At 36.3% G+C, this 18,763-nt stretch overlaps 1 protein-coding gene across 1 annotated transcript in view; it reads right to left on the reverse strand.

Annotated features, from left to right (window-relative positions):
• lrp1bb (low density lipoprotein receptor-related protein 1Bb) overlaps positions 1-18,763 on the reverse strand; it is a 2,167,948-nt gene that overhangs the window by 119,290 nt on the left and 2,029,895 nt on the right. The window contains exons 70-72 of the mRNA XM_051931086.1: positions 11,988-12,094; positions 7,762-7,894; positions 1,899-2,021 (exon numbers count right to left, since the gene is read on the reverse strand). Coding sequence (XP_051787046.1) covers positions 1,899-2,021; positions 7,762-7,894; positions 11,988-12,094 — 363 coding nt within the window. The remainder of the gene's footprint in view (positions 1-1,898; positions 2,022-7,761; positions 7,895-11,987; positions 12,095-18,763) is intronic.

Consider the following 18,763-nt stretch of genomic DNA (forward strand, 5'->3'; position numbering starts at 1 on the left):
CAGAACGCTTGGCGGGCGGGGCTTTGCAGCGGCGCAGAGAGAGGAGAGAGACCGAGGTGACAGAGTATTACAACAAAGTATTTTTATGGTCCCGACAGTCTATAGAAATCGCGTTACTACGAAGTACATTCAACAGATGCTTTTGTGGTCGCAGCTCAGTTGTGCACGTTTGCACAACGATCCACAAACAGAAACATTGTAAAAAAATCTTTCTTCGAACTTTCCTCGTACTGTTTTTATTTATTTATTTTTTTTGCTGTTTTTGTTGTCTGTGGTTTTCAGTGATACCTTTTGCTTATTGCTTGTCAACATTTGAAAAACATCCTTTGGAATTTAACTCATTGTCACCCTCCTATAGAAACAGCAGACACGAAAAAAAGATTGCAGTGTTAATGTTTGTGATGTGCAATCTGTTGGAATGGCAAATGTAAAGCATATGTCTTTGTTATATACAAAAAAAGAAGAAAAATCTCAGATTGCAAACGTATGCGAACTGCTTAATAACTTTAATAATAATAGAAATGTTATGTAAATTGTGTATAAAACTAGCCCAAAGGGTCTGTGGAAAAATTTGCATCTAATAAAGTGGTCCTTGCTGTCAAAAAGGTTGGGGACCACTGCTCTAGAGTATACCACAGTACTTCATACAGACGTGCACTGCAAAAATATCAAACATTTCAAAGGCTAATAGCTGAGGAGGAGAACACAAAACTTGAAACTGATTTAGATATGGAAAAGTTAAGTTGCTGGGTTATGGGATGCCAAGAAGAGATAAAATCCTTAGAGTTGATCAATATTAATTTAAATTAAAAAACACAATTTCATGTTCTTTTATACCTTTATTTCAGCACTTGTCATGGTGTCACTTATTCTTATGTGCTTGCTGTCAGATTCCTTTTTTTGTCTGTCACCATAGCTCAGACTTAATGAAGCATTAGTGATTCATCAAGCAAACATTCATTCTCAGAATGTGGTGATATTATTTAGATTTATGTTTAATTATAAATGGTTAAGAGTGGGCATTTGGGTTCTATGTGACCTAAACTGACTGACCCAATGCAGGTGAAAGAAAATGCGTGGATGGATGAAACTTCTGTAGATGGTATTTGCAATTATATTCTACAGCACCAAGTAGTATATTCAATGACAGAAATGTAATTAAATACACAATATGAAATAAAAAATAATGAGTTACACAACTGAAAAACTGCCCATATGGCCTTATCATACGTCACTATATACACATGGCAAAGTTCTGTATATAGTTATATGAAACTTGTTTTGGTGAATGCACACTATCATATGGAGCATGTCATTAGCCAGCCGTAGGAGGGATACCAGTTCATCATCACACAACCCAGCATTCATTAGCACTATGTCATTGCGCTGACAGAGGTACTAAGCTAAAATATTCAAGACCATTAAAAAAAAACATGCTCAGTTCAAATGTTAAATTGTGGTACACTGTATGTTGCTTTAGTTGTGTACTAAGACCCTATCTAGTGTTATTTCTGCTTGAAAGAGTTAGGCCAACCTCATTCCTGACCTGCATTAAGCAGGGTGATAATGGATGGCAGGATGGATACATATAGCAATTACAACAATATACAACAATCCAGTTACTCTACCACTTGATTCAATTTTCAGTTTGTGTTCCTGGAAGCCATTCCAGCAGCATCAGGTGCACACACACACCCACACTTGTGCACAAACACTCTCTCTTATAAGGGAACAGTCTGCCCTATTCAAGCTCGTATTTGGGAAGCAGGAGGAAAATAGGAGCAATCTGAATTATATTTTATTGATAATAACAGTCTTTTAACAGTGGTTTTGTATTGGGTGTGCTTTTCTTGATACATTTCTCTTACTATCTGCTTATAATAAAAATAAAAACTTACCACACATTTCAGCATCTTCATCTGAATTATCTCCACAGTCATCTTCACCATCACAAACCCAAACATGTAGCTTGCAGAGAGTGTTGTTGCAAATAAACTCATCAGCTCTACACAAATTTGCTGCTGGAGTAGAAAATACACAGGTGTGACTCCCATTTCAATAATCCATCCATCCATCATCCAACCCGCTATATACTAACTACAGGGTCACGGGGGTCTGCTGGAGCCAATCCCAGCCAACACAGGGGGCAAGGCAGGAAACAAACCCCGGGCAGGGCGTCAGCCCACAAGCAGCATTTCAATAATGTATTGAGTATTTAGATAAAAAAGCCACACAAATATTAGATTGGAGTAACAGCCATGCAAATGTTAAATGAACAATGAGTCTGCAAATTTTAATCTAGCAGATTCATGTATCACATTCATAAAAGAAATCTGAAATAATTTAGGAATATTTAAATTACTGGTATATTTACATCCATGTAAAAAATGAGTGTTGCTTGCAATCATTTTTTCATGCACAAATGGCTGTAGTTTTAAAAAAAATGTCAATGCATTTAGTTATAGAGTATATATACATAGGACGTTTAATATTAAACACTGTTATTATTTCATGTGTGAACATGACGCAAAGTCATTGAGTGAAAAGGACAATGTGGACCTGTCATCTCATGTGTGTAAAAGACCCAGAAGTACCATTTTCATTTTGTTTCTTCCCATAAAATGTAATTGTTCAGAAAGCTGCTAATTCATATATAGTAAGGCCAAATGAATGATAGGAATCCCACTTCAAAGAGCTGTGTGGTAGGAAAAAGTTATTATATTCAATGATAAATTATTAAAATGTGAAATTAATTTCATGCTATCCATGCAAGGAGAACAAGAACAGACGGTAGCAGGATGGTTTGATTTATCGTATATCCAAGACATTGATCGCTGTAAAGAAAAAAAAGGCAGCTGAACTGAGAAGTGGCTTGCTTTTTTCACATACATGATAAACAGTAGGGTGGTATCAGCAATAATTCAACTTCACAAGAAACGCTTACCTCAGAATGCCAACAAAATCCAAGAACCAATAAAGTTCTCTGACAGTGTGTCTTCGGTCACTGACAAACTCATTGACACACAATTTGTTTTGTAATGACTATCAATTTCAAGTTGCTTTTCAAGAGTTTTATGCCTAATCTCTAAGAAACTCAGTAGGAAGCAGTTGGAACATACAGTACATATTACATGCAACAGTAGGTTTTTTATAATAATCTTGCTCGGTTATTAGTTTCAGGAAACCTGAGCTATTAGATATAATTCTGACTCATACCATCTTAACTGTGCATCTTCTTTACTTACCAGCAAGCCCGCGATTCTCGAAAGAATCGCAAATCCAAGAATGACAATCACCTCATGGAGGGTGGGTGCGTCCTGGGAAATGTCATTTAATTAAATAAACATATTTGTACTAAAGCGGTTTCTTTTTGGAGCTGTGACTCATGTGGTTGTGGTGTTTCAGAAGCGCGTTGTAGGCGCCTTGTTTCCATCAGGACGTAAATGCATGACAATATCGCGGTGAAACGGAGGCTCACCATCATCACTTTGAAACACAATTGCCACTTCATTAACGATGGGAACATTGTATCGTCTCAGATCCTGTTCTTTGTCCTTTATTAGCACTAAGGCAATTGTAGTTGGTGTTATTGTTTTTCTTCATGCAGTCTCGTTTTTGTTTTTTTATGGCTGTGTTGTCGTATATGCGGTGGTGTGGCTGGTCGCGTCCTGGCGGCTGTACAACCTGATGTGCACGCTTTACTTCAGGTTTAGTTCACAGGTCGTAGGCATGGTAAAGTTTCCATTTAATTCAATAACCCCATTTGAACTAAAGCGGTTTCTTTGTGTGGGCGCCTTCGTTCATTGTTTTTATCCATGTTGTTTGGGCGCCACCTACTGACTCTGGGAAGCCGCTGTGTTTGACTCTGGGGCGGGCGCCGCCACGTTTTGGGAAGCTGCTGCGTTTGACTCTGGACTCTGGGGTGGGCGCCAAGGCCGCAGTGTGCATGCGTGCATTTGACTCTGGACTCTGGGGCGGGAGCCAAGGCCGCAGTGTGCATGCGTGCATTTGACTCTGGACTCTGGGGCGGGAGCCAAGGCCGCAGTGCACATGTGCCTCGGTGCGTCCGCCGTGCATAAATTAACTGTGGTTTAGTAAGATAGATACTGCTACTACTAAGTCCCTAGAAAGGAAAATATTGACAAATCCATTATCACTGTAGAAAATATTGTGAAATAATATACAAGAAATTATTCATGATGGCATCCAATTGGTGGCAAAATTGAGTGCCATCATGAGAAATTCTGCCCATGTCCTCCAGGGGGAGTACTTTTAACCCCAGGCTCATACCTCCACAGTGCAATAGGAAGCAGCTTCAAGGATCTTTTCTACCTGTGGTCATTAGGCACTTTAATGCTTCCTCTCTATGTCTCTTCCTACATTCCAAATAGAAGCCATAGGAAAATAGTACAAACTTCAATTTACAAGTTATTTTTTAGCATAATATTAATTGCTTTATACATTTTCATTCTATTGTTTTATATTGTAGTCTGAGTTGACATTTGTGTATTTTACACTTGTTATGTTTTTGGTTTTGCTGTGGTATGCAATTCGATTTCTCCTTGGGTATTGATAAAGTATATCTAATCTATTGTAATTAGCATTTTATAATAGGGACTATGCAGGCATATCTGTTATTTAGTTACTTCTGTGCAACAAAGCCTTAAAAACCATTTCATTTCCTTTCACTAAGACTTACAATGTAGCAGTGACAATACTTTATAATATGAGCTAACTATTCAGCATCTATTAGCGATTTACTGTGATGTAACAAAAACCTTAACAAAGGATTTGTTCATGTCAAATATGTTACTAAGATATCTCATGCATATGTGGCTCTGACATGTAACTAATTATCACAGAACATAAACATCACGGGAAACTAACTAACTGAGTAGCAGTGATAACTAAATACTTAACAAGGATGCTTTCTACAACTTAACGTCTATTCAGTACATAAATTGAAATAGAAGTTTCATTGATGCTTTGATGGTAATCGGAATGAAAGAATGAGTCAGTCAGTTTTGCATTAAATCTACACTACCATTCAAGGTTTTATAACATCTCATTTTTTAAGTTTTTCTTCAAATTTAATCAGATAAAATACAATGAATGACCTAAAATGATGAAAAGCTATGCAATAAACTGCCAGAGGTTTACATTAAAGTTAAGGTAACAAAAACTGAAAAAAGAAAATTTCAAAATATTAGAAATGGGCCTTCTTCAGGGAACAAATAATAGGTTACAACCTACAGATGTTTTGCAGCAATTAAAGAAAATTAAGCCTTTCCAGTTGAAGCAAACAATTTGCACAGGTGTCCCAACTTCTGTTGATTACATAAAAACTCTCTGTCTGTCTCTATCTGTTGGAAGAGACTGTGTTACTACATCCTCTAAAGAACTACATGGACAATATTACACTGTAGAAAGTTGCAAGTTCCAGTGATAATGGCAACAAAACAGCAATTAACAAATTTAATGAGAATAGAGCATTATTACCCTTAGAAGTGTAGACCTTTCATTTAGAGATATCAACCCAATCAAAGTGTCAGTGAGTACAATGTTCTGCACAATCCAAAGACAATTGCAGACTGGAAGAAACTCTGATAGTTAGAGATCTAGCAGTCCCAAAGTCACAACCTAATCAGAAGAAAAGTTTCTGAGAATCACCAGTTTGCATGATTGGTGCTTCACAGCACAACAGCTTCAAACACAGCTTAATAGTCTTAGTTTCTACTGTGAAGATGAGACTTTGCCTTGCAGGTCTGAGAGGGCGAGTGGCAGTAAAAAAGCCATACCTTAAGGAACAAAATAGGGCCTTGAAATGCCAGCTGTGGACTACTGCAGACTGAAAGAAAGTCTTATTGACTGATGAATCAAAATTTGAACTCTACAGTTTATCACACAGGGTGTTTATATGCCATTGACTTGGTGAAAGGATGGTTCCTCAGTGTGTGACACCAACTGTCTAACATTTAGGAGGAAGTGTGATGGTCTGGGGTTCTTTTACTGGAGGTAGACTTGGTGACTTGCACAGAGTGACTGGCATTCTGAATCAAAAGGAATTGGCTGTTAGATCAGCAAATGGTGGTTAAATTGATGAATAAAAAATCAATAAAATGTACACCTAATGATTCCTTGACATATTATTTTTTGCACTATGCCTTGATTTCATGAAACATCAAGGCACTAAACTACATTGTTAGGTGTTCTAAAACTTTTGACCAGGAATATATAATGCAATAGTATATAATGTAAAGTTGACTGGCTCATTCATTCAATTAAGGATTTTCTCACTCATTAACAAAAACACTCTTTACCATTTAGTTAAAAAAAAAAACAGAAATTTGGCAGGATGGTAAATCTAGAGCAGTAGGTATCCTTTAAAAAATGACATTTCAACACATTAATATTTAGTGGTAATCCCGGACGCAAAATGCTTTGATGGATTTGATTGAAATTTGGTGACGTTATAGGAAAAAAATTAGCCGACACATTGTTTTTATTGAAATTTATTAATATTATGCTAACTTGCATGTTCTGTGCTGGGGGAATACTTTATGTAAATGAAAGAGCAGAAGCGATAATGGTTCTGAAGAGCAGCACTAACCAGTACTAACCAAAAAAGGGTGGATGATCAACTGAAGAAGAGGTGGTGTCTTGAACAGGAAAAAAGAGACATGAACAAGTTTGGCAACTACCGTTAGGCATGAAAACGAAGGAGAAAGTTTGGTGAAGCTCAAGAAAGATGTGAATGTCAGTGTTTAGTAAGTGCACTATAAATCTCAGGCACTGTGGCTGTGAGGAGGTATTACTTCTCTAGAAGCAAAAAGTCCATCCATCCATTATCCAACCCGCTATATCCTAACTACAGGGCCGCGAGGGTCTGCTGGAGCCAATCCCAGCCAACACAGGGTGCAAAGCAGGAAACACACCCTGGGCAGGGCGTGAGCCCACCACAAGAAGCAAAAAGTGAGTGAGAGAAAAGTAGAGATGGAAGTGGTGTCCTCCAATCCCAGACGAGACAGGAGCAACACAGGTGTGTCAGTAGGAGGGTAGGCCAGTGATCTATTGTGCTCTGTCCATGAATTTCTTTCTTGATTATTTACATAACAAAAGAAGTATAACCCTGATCCTTTTGCCTAAAACCCATCAGTTGTTGACAATTGCTCTTTTTGACTGGGGCAGAAATTTTTTTTCCCTGAAATCAAGCAGGAAATACAAAATAAGGAATAAAGAAAAAAAAATGGGAATGAGGATGGGAATTAACTTTGTAAATTGTTATAATTGTTATAATGATATATGTCTGTTACTATGCCTTTTCAACAAGGAGGCCAACTGAAAGTGGGATCATTTAAATAGTTAATCTGCACACTGTAGGGACGTTTTGTTAGGATAAAGTGTTCTGTAGATTTCAGTCATTTTCTTTATCTGTGTTCTCAGGTTCAATCCAAATATGCAATTTTTTGGAGTGCGCAATAAAGTGTGAGTACATTTACAAATAAGTGAACCTAATTCTTTGTATAAAACATTCAAATGTCAGAAAATACATTATAAAAATAATGCATACAATTTAGAGGATGTTTAACAAACAGGTGTCCGATGAAAAAGAAGTTCAGAAAAGGACAGGATATGCCCTCTAATGATGAATTTAGTTTCAGTGAAAATCAGCAGCTGATACCTCAGGACAGAGTTTGAAAACTGTGCATTACAAGATTTCTTTTCTGAATTAAAAAAAAAAACCAGATGATTAAAACTTACCATAATCACAACTTTCTTCATCACTGAGGTCAACACAATCGTAAATACCATCACACCGCCACCTAGCTGGGATGCAATGTGCTCTGTTGTGGCATCGAAACTGATCTTCTCTGCATTCTGTGACACAATCAATCTGTGGAAAAAGAATTGTATTATTTAGCTTAAAATCAGACATTCTCATAAATGGTCCATAATACATTTTCTGAAAGTACTTTGTTGCATTACAGAAAGTCAGACCCTAACGAAGTAGCTCTGGGCACAAAGCAGTAACCAGTATTGGAAAGAATGCCAGTCCCCAAACATCAAGTGACTGCAATTACAATAGCAACCATTTATTTTCCAACTGTGGAGTTTTGGAACATGTTAAATCCAATTTTGTATTTGATTTTATGGGTAATGATATGTTGACTATGTTGTTATTTTTTGGTTTGCATGGCTGCTGTCTTTTTTTTGGGGTATTTTCCTCATGGGTGACTCCATATTTTTTTACTTTTGCTGTGTACAGTTGACTGTCACATGACACGTTACTATTTAAGATGGTGCTAATGCTGGTCATTCAAGTTTATGGACAAGTAACAAGACATTATACAGTGGTTAGAGCAGAGAGTTGTTTATGAATTTTAAGATATTCAGGATTCTCCATTTTGTTCGATGACTTTGATTTTCTGAATAATGTTTTGGGTCTTGACAATTTGATTCTTTTTGTTTTTTTGGTAACAAATCCCTGTGAGTTCTGATCACAACCAATCTTTCATCTCCTGGTCCTGTTAAACATTCCTTTTAAGCTTGTCTTTTCATCTCAGGCATAAAACAGGGTAATGCATGCAGTTCAAGGTCAAGGGAAACCTGAGCCTACACCCGTAGCAGTTCATTCCATATAATACTCAAAACACATTCAAAACAAACCAATTTAGACTCACCACATGCACATCTTTGGTACATGAGAGAAAAAATGGAGTAATTATATAAAGTGCCCATGCCAAGATTTGAGTCCAGGACGGTGGAGCTACCAGGCAGCAGAGTTAATCACTGAGTTATCATGCTGCCAGTTTAAAATTGTACAAAAACATTTTTCCAACACCATTAAAATATGTTAAGCATATACTTCAAAGTAAAGAAGTATGATATTGGAAAGAAGTGAATTAATGGAGCAAATCTTCACTTGATAATTGACTGACCTTTAATTTTACCTTCTTACTTTGAATTCTGTCATCCTGCTGCCTAAATAAAATATTTAAAACATAATTGTAGGAGAAAGAGAGTGCAGGGTTTATTTTCATTTTTAATGACTTACTACACCAAACTCTTAGATTTCCTTCATGGCCCACTCAGTATCTGTAGTGGTCCTTGTACATTCTTTGTATGCCTGCATTTGTTTTCTAAAGGTACCGCAGCTTCGTCCAACATCCTAAACTAGAAAACCTAAGTGCGTTTGCTGTGAATTGTGCTGTGTGAAGCACTGCTATGTCATACATGGCAAGTTCTTGTCTTATGTCTGATGCTATTATGTTTGTCTGAGGTTCTATACAACCCTACAGGGAAAAAAAAGACAGCTCACAAAACAGACGAATGGCATACTGTGATAAAATATAGTAATTATGAGACTCAAAAAAATGTACTTCATTGATAATTTACTATGCACTAACTCTGTTGACATACCATTCTGAAATCTCAGTTTAAATTATTTAGAATCACGTTTTTATTGTCATAGACTACCTAAAACCTGTGAAACATCAATGTCACACAGAAATGAGAAAAAATGAAAAGGAAGAAGAAGATTCTTCAGTGTGACAGTTTTCTGTATATTGTGGCTTTGATTTCATAAAGTTCTTATCCAAATATCACTTTTAGATAGTTAAGATTGTTGTTCAAAAACTGGATTCTAAATAAACAACTCTTATGGCATATCAGCCTTACGTTTCTGCTCATAAACAATAATAATTTAATGTTTATTTCATTCAGAGTATTTACTGCACCTTTAAAAAATATTCAGCCCCCAAAACTATTGTTAGGTTTTATTGACTCAGATTTTTTTTCAAGTTTACAAATCTATGTGTATTATGTAAAATCAAAACAACTAAACTGAAAACCTTTAAAAAAAATTTTAAAAAGAAAAAAATGAAAATGTAAAGATTTAAAAGTGTAAATATAAGACTACCTTTGCTCAGGTGGAGTGTATTACCTTACCAATTCACTCAATTTCTACTTGGGTAGGAAGTGGGTGGATCACCTGTTCCCAATTAATTTATGAGGATAAATACCCCCCCCCCCCCCCCTTCACTTATATCCAAAAATATGACTTAGAATTTCCAAAATTAAAATGAATGACAAAAGAGCATTCAAAGAAAGACCTACATTTAATTATAGAGAAGCATATTTGGGAAAGATACAAGACTATCTCAAAGACACTGAAAAACCTTAGACCCCAATGCAGTTCATCCTACAGAAGAGGATAAAAAAATAAAAAACTACAGCCACACTGCCTAGGTCAGACTGTCCCTCTAAATGTAGTTGCCAAATTTATCACAGCGGCTACTTTGATGCCAAATGACACTCTGGCAGAGCTGCAGAAGTCAGTGGCTGTGATTGGAGAGGATGTTCATGGCTCAACAGTCTCCAAAGCATTGCCCATAAAAACTGCTTTATAGGAGAGTGGCAAGGAAACACCCCTGGATGGAAAAAATGTCCTTGCGAATTTGCTGAAGAATGGTTGAAGATACTGCAAAGATGTGGTAAAACGTTTTGAGGCCTGATGAGGCATATATCCAACACTGCAAATCAGCCAGGTAACTTCACCCCAAATGTAAATTGTGGCAGTCGCAGTACCATGCTGCTTGTCTTTCAGCAGCAGGGACTCTCAGTCTGGTCAGGATTGAGAGGATAATGAATATTGCACAATACGAAAACATGCTTCCCTCTGCCAGAAAGCTTAAATTGTGGAGAGAGTTTGTTTTTCAAAACAACAGTAATCTGAAGCACACTACCAAAGCAACAACAGAGTGGCTTAAACTGATGTATGTGAGTGACTCAATCAGTGTCCTGGTCTTAATCCCACTGAGCATCTGCCACCAGACCTAACAGTTGCATTCCATCACTGCTCCCACCCAACCTGCCAGAGCTTGAACAATTTTGCAAGAAGGAAAAGGCAAATCTTTCTTCATCACATTTTGTGAAATTAATAGAGATTTATCCAAAAGGACTGTAATAATTAGGAGAGGTGTTCAACCAAAAACTGAAAGGGGGGATAACATACTTACAAATTGATGACACTTTATTTTTTGGAATTTAATTTTGTGAAGTTTTATAATTCTTTTTTGGCAGCACTGTGAAAAAGAGTGCTTGAATTTCCAAAGAAAAATTCCCAGTCAAATTATGAAAAAAATGGGATATTACAGTACTTTTTTAGTGACCTGTAATTACTGTATTTTGAAAAATAAAATGATGATTTCACATGTTGTCCGAGTCATGATGGCGCATAGCAGTTACTGTTGCTTGACTACTTCATGAACTTTAATACAATTAATAGCCATCCATTGGTGTAATGGACTCTAGTTCAATTTATAGCCCATCCATTATCCATGGTGCGTTTCTACATTTTCCTTGAGTTCACATGGACATCTTATAGATATTCCAGTTTCCCCACAAATCCAAAACTAAACTGGCTTGGTGTAAGTGAGTATGAGTCAGTCATTTTCCAACCCGCTATATCCTAACACATATTTCTTATAATAAACTGCTACCCAAGCTATAGCTGGACAGTACATATATGGCTCTCGATGCTGCCAAGATTAGCCTTCACCTCCACAGGACCCAATATTAAAAAAGTACAATTAGAAAGAAAGAAAGAAAGAAAGAAAGAAAGAAAGAAAGAAAGAAAGAAAGAGTGAACAGATGTATGTTTAGTTTGTGGTTACAGTGACATGTACTGGAAATGTCTACAGCATTTTTGCTTGTAATCCTGTTAAATACAATACAGACTGAAGTACTGATATTAATTCTATTCAAAGGCTTTCATATTTTAGACTAACAGTAAGACCCATAATTCATTTGTTATAACCAAGATTTCAATCCCGAAGATAATATTATGGTTAACATTAATGTCCAAATACAGTAAATTCTTATGAGCTGTAAGCACATATACTGTACATACATGTAAAACAGGTGCAATGAAGTAAAAAATTATTTGGCTCAATTTACCCAATGTTCTTAAAAATATGAACACTTACCTCATCTGAACCATCTGTGCAATCATTATTTCCATTGCATCTTAAGATAGCTGACACACAACCTCCACTTGCACACACATATTCACTGGAGGAGCAAGATGGAATTACTAATGAAAAAGAGAAAGGATAAGAGAAGAAACGTCACCTCAAGTGCATGTCAGAGAACTAATGGACATTTATATCAGTCTGCTTTCCAGGAAGAAAATAACAGAGTTAAAAAAAAATTGCAGCTGTCAGTACACAACAAAAGCTTGTTGTAATATATAATTTTATCAGTTACTTTAGAGGGAAAAAATATTTTACAGATATATCTATGGGTTCCAATTTCTATAAAACATACATTTACTTTAAATAGTACTTTTCTATAGTGAGCACCACATACAGGATTATAGTATAACTGGATAATTGTGTTCACATTTTAATAATTGAAACATTGCAGCTTCTTCAGGGTCATACAAAGTGTCAAAGCCAGAGGCGCAACCAGCAGTCTTGTTGTTTAAAGTGAAATGCGTTAGCAAATTTAAAGAAAATCTGAAATTAAAGTCAATATTTATTCTATATTTTCCATTTCTTTTTTTACAGTAAATATTGTTATATAATTAAAACATAAGAATTTTGACAAGTGACAGTCTATCAAGCCTGTTTGTATAGCTAATAGCTAAGCTGTCCCAATATCTTCTCGAGATTCTTTTTAAAGGTTGTCAGGGTTTCTGCTTCATCTACATGTCTTGGTAGTTTGTTCCAGAGTCTCACAATTATTTGCGTGAAGAAGTGCTTTATGGCTTCAGTTTTAAATCCACTTCCTGTTAATTTCCACAGATGTCCTCGAGTACGTGATTCACACTTAGGACAAAAGAATGTTGCTGGATAATGCATTTTTAGGTATAATTTGAATAGTATCTGAGATGGGTTGAAGTCCCGGCTTTGACTTTTATGTGTTAACAGTTTTTCAAGGTTTTAAAATTATACTTTAAGTGTCTAAAATTTTACATTAGATATCAATATTATACCTTGAATGAAAATGTTATTGCAAAATCTATTTAAAAAAAAAAAAAAAAAACTTTGCTTCCAGATGAATTTTTAAACCTGAATGGATAAAATAATTACAATTGCATTTAGTGAATCCCATAAAACAAATTTCAAAACAAAAATTTTCTTTATTAATGTTTAAGAAAGGATTTTTCCAAATTTAGCTTGCAAGTTTACAATAATAACAGAATCTGGAACAAGATGCGTAAAAATCACACTTTGCGATTAAAGCAATACTCCACACAAAAATGATGTATATTTTTTTAACATGTTACTTACCCAATTGCAGTTTTGAACTGAAGACCTGCCTCTCCCCCAAATTCATTGGTTAAGAGTTCTGTCTTCAGTTCAAAAGTGTGACGCCATGTGAAACAAACTGCCATTTTTTTAACTACTTTCATTTTATGGAGGTATTTATTTAACAATATTTTAGCAAAAATACATGTGTTTTGTATGCTGTGAACATACAACTGGGAGACTTGTCATGTGAATTATGCAATACGAGTAACAAGAGATTTTTCATGGACATTTTTGACATTGTTTGTTGTAGTCCATCATTGGTCACCATGACTTCCCATTCTGTCAGAAACATTTTTTTGTCCTCCATGAAAACATGAGATTAAACAGTTCTTTAATCATCACTACAAACCACATGGGGTAAATAACATATAAAAAAATATTTTTAGAAGGTGTATTCCTTTAAACTCTTTTTCCATTAGAAGCAGCTCATCTTTTGGGAACCCATTGAATCACTCTGAAGAACCACTTTGGCACCTTTGTTTTTAAGAGTTCAGAGCCACTTTTGTACTTCTGTAAAGATATAATGTGACTTTATAAGGGTCAAATAGTTATGGCCAGATGACTGGATCAGAGCATTCCTGAAATGTCGAGGCTTGTTAGGTGCTCACTGTGGTCAGAGGATGGAAAAACCACAAACCACCAACAATGGGCTGGGCAGCCAAGACTCATTGATGTGAGAGGCCAATGAAGGCTATTCTGTCCGATATGAACCAAAAGAACAGCTACTTTTGACAAAAATCAAACATAATTTTAATATAGTTAAGGGAGTATTTGTCATGACACACTGTACATCAAACATGGAGGGGCATATAGTGTTGGCTCAACAGGGTATATTATGCAACAGATATTACAATAAGATGTTATAATAAGATATTGTATAAGGCCTCTGGGAATACATGTCATATACTGTAGTTCACCATATGATTCTTGATCTCTGATAGTGAAAAGAAAAAAATATACATATATTAGTATTAATATTAGTAAAAAATAGACATTTTAGTATATAGTCTGCATATATACACACACAAATACACTGTGACGTATACCTGAGTAGACTTGCCTGTAGAAAAATAAGATGCAACTTTTCTTAAACCTCATCCTATATTACCCATGGGCACTGTTCCAGTGCTATTAAAATTATTGATCGCAACAGCCATGGCAATCAGAATTTTGCTAAATTCAGATTCAGTAATTTCAAATCATTTAAGAAAGAAATGAGTCACATAATATAATCCAGTGTGTCACAGATATACTGTAGAAAATGTAGACATTAGTTTTCATCGTATTCATTTCCCCTCAGATTTTGCACTACCGCACCATTTAGAGTTTCTATTAAACCTTTCTTTATATAAGCTGAACAATTGCTAATTTAAATAAAAGTATGAGCTATTCATTTTCTACTTTAGGGTTTTCTCTTTAGGATCTCCAATTTATGTGAGGTAAGCATTTACAGTACAGCTGACAAAAAATGTCAGAAGAGACCAAAACAAAACAGGCTTATGCTTTGAAAAGTAGGCTTCTGTGTGAAAAGAGAATAGCCAGAGGCATAGCATAGTGAAAGAAGTGACAAAAGATATTAAAATAAAAAGGAAAACTGAAATTGACGTTTCCAAGGTAAAACTGAGGGCGGCACGGTGGCGCAGTGGGTAGCGCTGCTGCCTCGCAGTTGGGAGACCTGGGGACCCGGGTTCGCTTCCCGGGTCCTCCCTGCGTGGAGTTTGCATGTTCTCCCCGTGTCTGCGTGGGTTTCCTCCGGGCGCTCCGGTTTCCTCCCACAGTCCAAAGACATGCAGGTTAGGTGGATTGGCGATCCTAAATTGGCCCTAGTGTGTGCTTGGTGTGTGGGTGTGTTTGTGTGTGTCCTGCGGTGGGTTGGCACCCTGCCCAGGATTGGTTCCCTGCCTTGTGCCCTGTGTTGGCTGGGATTGGCTCCAGCAGACCCCCGTGACCCTGTGTTCGGATTCAGCGGGTTGGAAAATGGATGGATGGAAGGTAAAACTGTGATTCTTAAACTGAGGCCTGGGGACTACTGTATACAGTATATTCTTTTTTGTTATAACTCAAGGTTTTGTACCTTTAATTTCTTTCCTGAAATGTTTTTATTTTAATTACTTTTTCAAAAAACAGATGTAAGTGTCAACTGGCCCCATGTGAGTGAATGTAGGTGTGTTTGTAAGTGTGCGCTATAAGGATCTGGCACTCCATCTAGGGTTGGTTCTTGGTTTGCTACAAGTGCTGCCAGAATAATCACTGACTTCTCACCATACTTGAGACTGTGCACTAAATAAGTAAAGGTAGAAAACAAATTGATGGATGGAATGATAGATTAACAAACAGGTTAAAGTAACCAGCTATCCTAAACATACAGTATTCTATTTAGTAAGTAAATGGCAACATAAAGTTTTGGTTCTTGAACCTTAATTAGCTACATGCCTGGATTGGAACATGTAGAGTAGTAGTTACATAAATGGGGAATTGGGTGTAAGCAGGAGCGCAAAAAACCATAAAGAATGACAAGAGTTCAACCATTGCCTAGGTTAAAAAAGGTCTGAAGTTAATAGGTGAAGTGTTGGCTTGTACTTCAGTAGAGAAGGGCATGTGAGAAACAAGAGAGTCATGCAATGCTTCCTTACCAATGTCTTGCACTTCAGGATGGCTGACAGGTTCTTATTTCACAAACCTATTATATACTGTATATAATTAAATGGATCGGCCTACTACTTTGTCACTTGACCCAGATTTGCAGTCATAATTTACATGGAGCTGTAGTTCTTCCACTAAGTACATATGGCATAGTAGCCAAAAATAACACTCCATTCTGCCATATGTTAGTTCCTTCAATAATGTTGTATACAAACACATACAGACATCTCATATACTGTATACACTATATTAATATGGAAATATATTATTAATTTTATGCTAATATATATTAGTATTAAAACTGTGGCTTGCTTAATTTGGAAACCCCTTAAAATCTTGAAATAGATATACTATATCATCCATCCATTTATTACTAAACCCATTTAGTCCAGTTGTGGTTCTAATATTTTAGTATATTTAGGTGACCTTTTTGAATCCACCCCCTGTACAATAAAATTTAAAAGACAAATAAAAGTCTTATCAGAGAAAACTGTAAAGGCTAATGCTAATTAATGCTATTTGCTGTAGCAGATTTGTCATTTTTTTTGTTGACAGAAGCCTACAGGCCAATACTGTGTGAATATTACTAGATACTCTGAACTATTACAACGTCAGTCAGTATCAGTACACCCACTCAGCTGTCTTAAATGTCTTAACCAAAACAAAGCATTCAACTATGGCAACTGTAGCAATTCTGTAACAATTTTAAGCAGATAGATAGATAGATAGATAGATAGATAGATAGATAGATAGATAGATAGATAGATAGATAGATAGATAGATAGATAGATAGATAGATAGATAGATAGATAGATAGGGGCGGCACGGTGGCACAGTGGATTGCGCTGCTGCCTCGCAGTTGGGAGACCTGGGGACCTGGGTTCACTTCCCGGGTCCTCCCTGCGTGGAGTTTGCATGTTCTCCCCGTGTCTGCGTGGGTTTCCTCCGGGCTCTCCGGTTTCCTCCCACAGTCCAAAGACATGCAGGTTAGGTGGACTGGCGATTCTAAATTGGCCCTAGTGTGTTTGTGTGTGTCCTGCGGTGGGTTGGCACCCTGCCCATGATTGGTTCCTGCCCTATGTTGGCTGGGATTGGCTCCAGCAGACCCCTGTGACCTTGTGTTCGGATTCAGCGGGTTGGATATTGGATAGATAGATAGATAGATAGATAGATAGATAGATAGATAGATAGATAGATAGATAGATAGATAGATAATACTTTTTTACTCTCATGAGGAAACCTTAGCAACTAAGTGTGTAAAATTGGCTTAGATCTGTATCCATTTCAAATTCTGTCTTATTGCAGCAGCCTTATTAATCACAACAGTATTATGTCATCTGACTGGTAAACTGTACTAGTGTTGTGCATTTCTTTGATTAAACTACGGAGAGCACAGAATATTTGTGTGATACTGTGGGCGTTTGCTTTGCTCATGCTCCTTTGAATTTGAATACTAATAGAACTGCAATTCAGGCCTCTTGTAGTATCCCTGAGTTCATTTTGGGCACAAGGGCTGTGACTAGTCATTTGCTGTGTTGTTGTATATGTTAGACATGTTTGGCCATTTAATTTTTTACTTTTATCATAGCTGTCAAAGGATATATGATCGTTATCCTTAGAAAAATATTTTTCACAACAAATATTCACTTCATTATGTACCATATATCTAACCTTCCCATGTAAGTGATTGTTTAATTGTTACAGATCACTCTATCTAAAACCTGTAGGCAAATACAACAGACTGTACAAGTGTTCAGTTCAGAGGTATAAATGACTAGAGTAAAGATGTTTTTCTCTTTGAAAGCAGGACAGTACTCTAGCATAGGTATATTGAGAATGACATTTCAGATCAGGCTTTGTAACTGTATGAAATGTCTAACAAAAACTGTCTACTTTTAAAAAACAACATTCAGAAAAAACTATGGTCCTGTCACTAGAAATTGTTAATTAAATGAGCCAACAGCAGCTAACACATCAAAAGCAAAGCACCAAATAAGCTACAGTCAGGCAGCTAATAGCTAAGTACAACTATGGTTCAGTCAAGACAATTTTAGTACATGCGATCGCTTATCACCTTGTCATGGATAGGTTTGGTAGCTGATGACTGACTAGAACTTCACTTCTTAACTGCTTGTCTAATAAATACGAAGTTTCTTTCACATTCTCTTTAATCTACAAAATGGATTCATGTTGCTGTGTATAAACAGCTGTTTAGGTAAAATTTTCAGATATGCACACATTTGGTCTTATTATATAAGCAGAGCAGTGTTTGAAAGTCAAAGGATACAGGAACACCATTATACATTATAATTATTATACAGTACTGTACTGGATTACACTGACAAAATGTATTATTTGCATAAACTAATGTTTCAATATGTAGAGTCACTGCATTTTTCAGAACCAATAAGGAGAACAGATATATTCTCAGCCTAATGTGCAGGAATTAAGAAAAGAAATGGAAAGCTACCAGGAAACACTGAGGGTGGGGTGCAGTGTAGTGCATTTTTCCGTGGAGAAGGACACTAAGTATTCTGGTTTGACTGTGAGCCGAAAACATGCACAAAATGTTTCAAATTATAGAGGTTCAGAAGAAATATCTCTACTATTTGTCTGATACATTTTAGGAAATGCTCAGCATTTTGATAGATTCTGTTTTTGACTGAACTGTGTAATTATTTATGCTTTGTCCTCTTAACAAAAAAAACAAAACAAAAAAAAAACTTACCTGTGAGAATATGTAATACCCTATCTAATCTCAGTCTCCTGTATTTAACACTAGAATCCCTGAAGACTACGAAAAA

Source organism: Erpetoichthys calabaricus, chromosome 8, assembly GCF_900747795.2.
Source record: "Erpetoichthys calabaricus chromosome 8, fErpCal1.3, whole genome shotgun sequence".
NCBI lineage: Eukaryota > Metazoa > Chordata > Cladistia > Polypteriformes > Polypteridae > Erpetoichthys > Erpetoichthys calabaricus.